General features: G+C 47.3%; 1 protein-coding gene across 1 annotated transcript; it reads right to left on the bottom strand.

Annotated features, from left to right (window-relative positions):
- Positions 1–4107: 4107 nt before the first annotated feature.
- Positions 4108–9062, bottom strand: RIIAD1 (regulatory subunit of type II PKA R-subunit domain containing 1). Its single transcript, XM_020998553.2, has 5 exons — positions 8950–9062; positions 8479–8555; positions 6026–6072; positions 5024–5125; positions 4108–4226 (listed from the first exon to the last, which is right to left on the bottom strand). The coding sequence occupies exons 1-4, from the start codon at positions 9031–9033 to the stop codon at positions 5058–5060; spliced, it is 276 nt and encodes a 91-aa protein (XP_020854212.2). The 5' UTR covers positions 9034–9062; the 3' UTR covers positions 4108–4226; positions 5024–5057.
- Positions 9063–9525: the final 463 nt, after the last annotated feature.

The raw sequence follows: 9525 nt of genomic DNA on the forward strand, positions 1-9525 counted from the left end.
TTTGGAGGTGTCATCACTTGGGAACAGAACATAAGAATGAGAAGTATTTGAGCCAGATTCTTGAGGTGCTAAGCTTTAACCCTAGATAGTAAATGAGAAAACAAATGAGATTTCCATATATTACAGCTCTTTATGGACAAGTTGTTCTTTGCCAGCCTCTCAGTTTCCTTTTCTTGGTGCTGGAAATGAAAGTGAGGTTTTAAAAAAAAAAGGCCTACAGGTAGGTTTAGTGTCACTCAAAAGACACTGATTATTTACTTGCGTTCATAATTCTTCGTGTGTGGCATCTGTCTGAAGTCCCAAGTTTTATTGTAGTGGTTGCTAGACTAAAAAGAACAAAGGATTAGAAAGAGAAGGCTGCCTTTGCTTCTCCATGAGGCTTAAAATGTGTAGGGGGTGGTGGCTGGGAGACTCTGGAATAGGGGCCAAAAGACTCATTAACTTGTTTTTCATGGAAGTTGAGGGGAGGAGATGGTCCTGCATGAGCTCGGAGCCCATTAGTGAGAGAAAGGCTATCCATTAAGTCAAGGTTGGCTGCTGGATTACGCCAAGGTCATTTTTTAAGTGCATTGTGAGGCAGCCCAATTAGAAAAGGAAGAAATGATTTAATCCTGCTCTTTCATTATCTGATGCAGCAAAGTGAGGTCAGGTAAGATTTTTAACTGGGCCTTGGTACCCCACTAGAAGATCGCCTCTACCATAGAACACTTTCCCCCATGTGTTCTCTCTTCTATGAAGGTTTATTTCCTTAAGCAGGTCTGTTGATTATTTTCAACTCTTTCCTCCCCCCTCACATCCCGTATCTAATTATTGACAGGTCTTGTTGGATCTCTTCCATCTGTCCCCTTCTCTCTCCTCACAGAGCTACCACCCTAGTTCATGCTTTCACCTGGACTACTACAGTAACTTCCTGAATGTCATCCTCCTTCCAGTCTCCCATCTTCCACACAGCTGCCAAAAGCACATGTCTGACCATATCACTTAACTGAAGAAGGTACAGTAGCCAGTTTACTGTCAGAAATCAGGAAGACCTGGGTTCAAGTCCTGCCCTTGACATATTGTATGTAATTCAGCACTTCTTAAACCCATATGGGGTCAAGACCCACAATTTAACAAGTGCTGAAAAGGTCCCAAGTAGAAAAAGTTCAAGAAGCCCTGGTCTGTATGACCATGGACAAGTTCTTTGACCTCTAAATGCTCTACGTATCTCTTGAGACTGTAAGTTGTAGAAAAGGTATGACCTATACTGGTAGTGCCCTCACTTGAGTGTTCCCCTCTCTGGCTTCAGCTGCTCTGCCCAGGCTCATTCCCTAGTTCTGCTCTGTCTCTAGACATCTCCTCACCTCTTCCCCTTGAAGCCCCCAGTGCCCTCCTCTCTAAAATTACTGTGTACCTATTCTGTAGTGGAACCCAGATGGTTGTTGTCCTGTATTGGAACTATCGCTGTACGTGTTGTTTTTTCCCAATAGAATGTAAACTCCTTTCCTTTTTTGTATGTACCTGAAGTGCCTAGCACAGATACTGGCACAGGAAGTGCTAAATAAATGAAAGGTGAAAAGTAGGGACTTGATGTTGATCCAGTGTAGTCTACTGGCTCTTCCTTAGCACAGCATACTAGGCAGCCCTTGGAAGTGCCAGGAATTTAGAAAACTTGAGGCACTGAACAGACAGTATATTCAGTTCTTACTGGGCATGAGGCAACATGCTAGGCATCAGGAATAGAAAGACATGACAAAGACCCTGCTCTCAGAAAGAGGTGGGGCTGAAGGCAGCAGACTTTTAAGACAGACGCAGGAAGATGAAGAGCCCACAAGTAGCTGGTGAGGTGCAGCTTCAGTTTATTCCTCTGTAAAATGGAGGCGTTTTGACTCGACCTCTGAGGTCCTCTCTATCTCTAAATCGGCCATGCTGTGACATACTTGTTCTAGGAATTGTGGATGGGGAATTACCCTGATTCCAGAGTTGGTTCCAGGGGCAGAGCTAGAAACAAGGAGTTGGAATTTCAGAGGCTCAGTGTCTGAAAGTGGGACAGGCAATATTGGCAACTACCAAAGGTCTTTGAGCAAAAGCTGGAGGACCATTTGTCAGGGATAGATGAGTCTCAGTGACTGCCCAACTCGTGTCTGCTCTGCATTTCTGTGATATGAAGAACTTCGATGTTCTCAACACCAATAGAAAAGAATCACTCTCACAATCCTGCAGTTAACTGTTCTTGAGATGGTACAGTCCTGCCTGGAGACAGGCAGCTGGATCAGAAGGCGCCAGTCCAAGCAAGGATGTTGAGTCACCACTCCTAGTTCAGCTCCCCTCTTTATCCTGGTCTTTCTGCTTGGCTACATACGACCCAGGCCAGGCAGCAGGGACTCCCCCTCACTCTTTACTGGGTATTCTCAGCTCTTATTAGCCTTTGCACCTTTACGTTCACAACATAGAGGGTTAGGAAGTCTTTGCCGATGTGGGAGAGGAAGGAGCAGAAAAGAAAAGCTTTAAATGAAAGTCCAGCCCATATTTTTATAAGGCAGCCCAGGGCCTGTATACAGATACAGACAGACACACACACCCCCAAACAGAAAATAACCTTGTCTCCGCTGGTAGTACCCATATCTGAAGTTTCCCTCTCATGGTATGAGGTCTCATGACATACTATCTTATACACGTACATACCTAGCTGTTCATATAGATTCATCGATTTTGAGCTCATCTTGTCCAAGCTCTTCAAGCTACACATGAACAAACTGAAACCCAGAGGGGTTGAATTATTACCCAGGGAACAACCGAGCCGTAGTTTGACACACACACCCCCAGTTCTCTGGTTACAAGGCTAGCATGAAAATTTCCACCATACCATGCTGCCTCATCCTTAACATTGCTGTACTTATACTGAAAGATGCTCTGTGTCTCTGCCTCCCACACTCTAAATTTAAGGGTAGAAACCAAGTCTTCATTCTGTAAAGTTCCCATGATCACCACTCTAGTGCTCTCTACATGACAGGTGAGAGGCACTGGTGTGTTGTCTGAAGATAGGGGCCTTGTCTCACTTCTTAAGACAGCTGTGCAGAGATGCCATGGCTGAGACATGATTGAAATGCTTCCCACCACAAACCTAGAGATTTATGATTCAGTTTTGGGTAGTTCTCAGAGTGCCCCACTTTGCTTCCTTCCATGATGATACAGGAAAAAGACTGAAAGATAAGAGAGGCAGCTTGGTATGTAACTGGGGAAAGCCCTTCACTTCCGAGTCAGCCCTGGGGTAGGGCCCAGCCCTGCCACCTCCAAATTACTGTGTAACTGGACAAGTCTCATCACCTCTTTGAGCTTCAGGCCCCTCACGTTTAAAGTGTGGGTGTTGGACCAGGTGACCTTGAAGGGCCTCTTGCAACCTTAAATCTGGGATCCTGTTGTTTCTAAGGTCCCTTCCAGCTGTAAAATTCTTTGACCACAACTCCCACTCTAGACTGTGTTGCTATAGTGATGCTGATGAAAGATAATCAGAGCCACTGAACAGGATAAATTTTAGAGGCTGGAGCAAGACAAACAAGCAAGACTTCCAAGACTTCTTGGTCAGCAAAGAAACCAAAAGTTTATCTGCTCTGTCCCTTCAGTCTTAGCAGGGCTGAACTTAAGCCATCAGCTTCGGTATCTGTCCTGTTCTAAAGAGTCAAGGGCAGAATGCCTGGCCCTCCTTAACTGCCTGCTGTTCTCCATGTTTTATAACACTCAACACTATGGAAGTGCTTCTAGCCTCACTGCCTTTTGCCCTCCGCACTATTCTTGCCTTTTCGGAGATAAAAAGCTGATCGTCACCCCCCATTGTTACAAGGTTCTCTGTCAGCTAATAGTGAAGAATAAAAAGCAGCTAATACTAGTGTGGACTTGACTTGCCTCTGCTCTGTGTCCCTGTAAGAAATCCCCACCTATTTTTGCACCCACAAAACCAACATCCAGTGTGTTATGGCCAGGCGCTGGGCCTGAACGTGCAGAAGGTACACAGGTCTCCAGAATGAGGGAGTCATTTGAGATTCTGCAGTGAAACAGAATAACCTGCTCCTGATCTTGTCAGTAAAAGGAACAGAACAGGGGTTCAGGAGGAAGATGATGGCGATGAAATACAGTAGGGAAAACCAAGTTTTTTTTTTTTTTAATGCAGAGCTTTATAACAAGGGTCAAAGTCCAGGGTAACTTACAAACCCATGATGATGGAAAAAACTTCTTATCTTCATATGACCCTGTGAAATAGGAACAGGTTTAGCTACACAAGCAGTATGGAGTTTGCCCCACTCCTCCAAACAGGTCAGTCTTAAAAAGTTATTTCGGAAATCCTTTAGATTAAAAAACCTGCACCAGCCCTAACAGCAAAACTGAACTGTTGCCACTGGTGTGTTTGCACTAGAAAATAACCTTGTTAGTTCCTGACGCTCCGCCATGAAGAATCCCATCCCAACACAGAAAAGAGGGGTGAATCATTAGCACTGTGTGGGACAGACCCCTCGAGCACCTCCCTGCCAAGGAGGTGGCAAAAGTCTGGAATCGAACAGGAAAAGCAAAATTCACCAGACTCGATGCTCACCAAAACTGTCCCTTTTCCCTACATTTATTCTTCATGCCTTCAGTTGCTCCTGTCTCACTAGGTTAAATACTTCTTGCTTCTCCTAACAAAAGGGTGGGGAACCTGCAGCCTCCAGGCCGCATGTGACCCTCTAGGTCCTCAAGTGCGGCCCTCTGAATCTAAACTTCACAGAACAAATCCCCTTAAATAAAAGGATTTGTTCTGTAAACTTGGACTCAGTCAAAAGGCAGCACCCAAGGACCTCGAAGGCCACAGGTTTGTTCCCCACTCCTGTCACATTAAGTGACTCTACTTGCTCTCTTCCCCTCCACCAACAACCTCAATAAATTGAAATATCAAATATTTTAAATTTGGGTCTTCTGCCGAGATTCTTTTTGGCCTTGGACACAACAGTGCATATTTTCATAAAAGCAAAGTGGGTGCAGGTAACACTCCAAAAACTAGATTTTCCCTCACCTGTGCTTTCAGAACATCACGGTTCCGCTAATTGCTATTGCTTCTGTTTTTCAATTAGCTTCGCCTCTATCTTCTCAGGAAGCGTTGGGTCTGTGAAATACTCTGGGTTAAGAAGCAAAGACAGGAAGTCATTTGAGTGGGGGAAAAGGACACAGTGTAGACAGTTTATGTTACTATAAGACAGGGAGCCTAATCTCAACATCACTTATGATTTAGTCTCCACAGACTAAGCTGCCCTTGGTTGAACTCTATTTGCTTATCTGCCTGCTGAAGCCCAGGGAACATTCTGAAGATGGATTATCTGGGCTTTTTGGCTCCTGAATTTTATATTTCACACCCCCTCTGAGAACATCTCCTCACTGGGGAGAGCCAGAACACAGGAAGACAACAAAGCAAGGTTTTCTACAGACAGAGTATGGATCAGGCAGTATCTGCTTGGTAGCACAGATCTGCTTAGATAGGACTAAAGATACCTGCTACTAATTCTTCAGGCCAGAAGGGGAACCAAGAGGTCATCTGGCCAGCACATCCACCACCTCCTAACCAAACAGTACTGCATGAAGAGCTCTGCTTCCGTTAAAGACTTCCAGAGATGGTGATGCCAGTGCCTCCCTTGTGAGTGTGTGGTCCTTTGTTTAACTAGCATTTAGTTCAGGTGCCACTTCCTGAACTAGGCCCTGAAGAAAGCCAGGGTTATAAGAGGCGGAGGTCTATCCCAGGATGGAGTGCAGGGCTCCTCCCCCCCCCATTCAAAAGCACAGAAACAGCAAACAACATTTGAGTGCAGGGAGGCCCTGATGTAGCACTTAACAAATACCTCCCCTGGGAGGTTCTGCCTCCTCTCTCGCCTGACTGTAGTCTAAGGAAATGACCATGAAAGAAAAGGGCCCCTACTTTCCAGGATTCCAAGTAGACCCCATATTGCAGAGATTCTGCCAATCAATCTAAACCTGCAATAGCTTTTCCCTGATTTGATCAAACACCAAAAAATGATAGTCTCACCGGCAGCAAACTCTTGGATATCCATTGGCCTTTTCAAAAGCATTTCTCTGGAGAATACGAAAGGGTAAGGGAAGGAAAAAAAAGACTTAAAAATAAGAAATTCTTGACTTCATTAGGTATTCTCATCAGAAAGAAAAAGCAGGTTAATCCATAGCGTAACTATTGGAAGTCCTTTTTATTTCCAAATGAATTATAACCTGATTGGTTCTTGACAGAAAAAAAAACCAAACATTTTTATGCTGTTCTACTCTGGGCTCTAGAACCTTATGTCCTAAAGCACCTTCTCAGAATCATGTTTTTAAATGCATAAAATACTTAGGATTACAAAGAAAACCAATTCTTTGAAGTAAAGATATAATTTTTCCCCATCTGAGTTCATGAGCCTCCTGAAGTCTATCCACAGACCTCTTATGGCCCCTGGACCCCCGGATTAAGAATTCCTGCTTTCAAATGAAACACACACAGGTATCCCACACCTTGTGGAATGGGCCAGGTTGGTTTAAAATAATCCCATTTTCTCAATGATTAACATTTTAAAATTGGAAATGGAAGAAAGTCCTCCAACAGACTGAGGTGAAATTCTCTAAAAGGAAAAGGTTACCATGGCTTCCCACCCTGTTTTATACTGGGAAATGTAGAATACAGGTGGTGCTGTATCAGCCAGCAGTTATAACGATTCATTTTTCCTTACTTTCCCAGTTTTTGGACTTCCCCTCAAGCACCAACCACACACATCCGTCTCAGGCCTTGACTAAATAAAGTAATACACTTTTATATCTGGGAACCCCTTAACTGCACAGCCATATGGATTTTGACCTCCTCTTTTTGTCTAATAAAAGAGAAAGACAGAAAACTACTATCTAATACATTGTGTACCTCAGACTAAACCTGAGGTTTTAAGCTATGTAAAATAAGTTAGTTCCCTGCTTTATCTCTAAGTTTGAAACTGTCTATTGTGTTTATATACACAGGCATGTTTTACATATATGACAGTACATATCTGAGGTTTGTAAATGAATAACAGTAAAACAGTAGGATTCAAAAGATCCAAGTAGGAAGATCTCTCTGCACCAGTGTAAGATTATGGGGAATCCAATTGAAAGTGCCACACAACTTAGGTCAGTCCTGGAGCTAAATACTACCAAGTTAAACCCTGCAAAGAGCGAAGGGCAGGCATTTGGGGTGGGAATTCTGCAGTCTTTCTCTGGCCATCGGAAGCATCCAAAAAAATGAAACTGAATATGTTTCATTCTGTTGCTCCCCAGCAATAAAGACAGTAGGCAAACCTGAAATATTCCCTTTCCACTGCTTCTCATCTTACCGGCCCTGAGAGCACAGAGGAAAGAGGATTAGGAAGGGGCCAAAGAGGTTGCTGGAAGGACTTTAAGGGCACAATCAGGAGTCATCCAGTGACAAACATGTTCCATAGCAACTACTCACACTACTTCCCCTCAGGGCCAAGGGGGCAGGGATATGAATCCTCTGTCCTTACTGTATCCCCTAATTTACAGACACAGCCAATTCTCAGTGACCCAGCCTCCTGGAAATTCTTCAAGCTAAGTGGGAAAAGCTCACCTGACATGCAGTTATGACTGCCTTTCACACTTCCCCAAAATAGTCCAACCCCTCGGCAGAGCTAGATTATTAATGTGGATTTAACTCTGGTCTCGGTGAATCATCGTTGACTTGAATTGCATGATTATTCGAACAAAGACAACCTACTTTCACTCCTTCAGATAACTTTTTGATGATGCGTGGTGGTGGCAGTGAATAGATAACGTTGACAGTGAGTCCTCAAAACTCCTCTGGCCCACAACTTCAACCTTTTCTTAGATTGAAAAAATACTGTTTACGAAGTAACATAGATAGATCTGAATCTATTTCTGTCCACCCCCTAAGGGTCCCAAATAATTAAGAAAATGACTTTAAAAGGAAGGCAAAGGGGCCTAGCAAAGAGAGCCCCTCGTTTCCGTGAAAAGCGCCCTTGCCCCCAACTCATTCTCCTTTTTTCTTTAGTCAGCTTTTGCACTAAGACATCTTGTCTTTGGTTTCATTGGGCCCTTGTAGACAGCGTCTTAGTGCGCTTTTCATTACCGGGAGATCTGTCATCCTGCTCCTCGTCTTGTGGCCGTCACAGCCGTTCGCTGCCGACGCCAGGTGGAAGGGCCGGTTGGGGTGGGGGTCATTTCCAAGCAATCTGAGGAATGGTCCCGTTTTCACCGAAGCCACTTAGCAGTGACCCCCAGCCATTATCACGGTGGTTGTGAAGTTGCTGGTGTTTCAAGAGTTTAACTTACCTCTGGGGACCGGCGCCGGCCTCGGGGCGGCTGCAGAACCAGGCTCGGGCCGTGGCCGGGGATGAGCAGGGGGCTCTCCGAGGCCGCGCGTCCCGTCCTCCCCCCAAAGCACCCGAGCGGCTGATGCCGGGTTTAACAGGCCTCCCGGACTCCTACCTGAAAAAGCCGCTCAGCAGCAACTCCACCTCCTTGTGCGAACGCAGGTACTGCTCGTCCGCGATGCGCGTGCGGATCTGGGCGGGGAGAGGGAAGGCGCGGCTGGGGCCCCGCCCACCATGGGGGACCGGGGGAGGAGGAGGCCCCGCCCCCAGACTGAGCCCTACGCTCCCTGCTTGGGGAGGGAGGGGACGGGGGAGACGAAGCCCTGCCCAACCCCCACCCCCGGGACTGAGCCCACATTCCCTGAGCGGGGAGAGAAGGCCTGACCCGGAGTCCGGGCGCCCAGCGAGGGGGCGAGGACGAGGCGGGGAAGAGGAAGCCTGGCCCAGCCCCCCGGGCCGAGCCCCAGCGCCGTGTGTGGAGGGGGGAGGGGAAGACCCTTTCTGGACCCATCCAACACACGGTGTTCACGTTACCTTCACCCACACACACCCCACACACCTCTCCCCACGCTGGGGCTGCACCCACCTTGAAATTCCGCAGCTGTATAAGCTGCTCTAGGCTCAGCGCCTCGTGGTCGTGACCTTTTATCCCGTCAATCACGGAAGCCATCTTGTCGCGGTTGCCATGGCGACGGCCGCGAGGCCCCGCCCCCTCCTCGGAGAGCGCCGGGGGTGGGGCTCCGAGAGGCGGAGGCTGGGCGGAGTAACTTGAGGCGGGGTTCGTGGGTGGCCCTCGGGCTCGCGGGTGTGGAGAAGGGCGGGTGCTCGGAGGCCGGTGTCCAGCCTGGTCACCTGACCGATGAGGCCGCGGAGGCCCCGAGAGGTAAGTGGCGTCTTCTGAGTGTGAAGCGAGCGCTCCCTCCAGGCCGGCATGTGACCGGTAGGATTCGAATCCAGGACCTCTGACTCCAGACCCAGCGCTCTCCCTACTCCCCTTCAACCCTTGGCACAGCCTTAAGAAACCTCTGTGGGAGGCACCTTTGGAGTCCCCTGCTACCTGACAGTGCTGGGGCAGATGCGGTACAGGGGGAAGAGCTCCGATTTCAGAGGCAAAGGGCCTGCGTTCGAATCCCACCGCTGACACTGGCCTCGGGCCGCCCCC

The sequence above is a fragment of the Phascolarctos cinereus genome, unplaced genomic scaffold (assembly GCF_003287225.1).
Source record: "Phascolarctos cinereus isolate Bilbo 61053 unplaced genomic scaffold, phaCin_HiC Scaffold_5;HRSCAF=322, whole genome shotgun sequence".
In the NCBI taxonomy this organism is placed as follows: Eukaryota; Metazoa; Chordata; class Mammalia; order Diprotodontia; family Phascolarctidae; genus Phascolarctos; species Phascolarctos cinereus.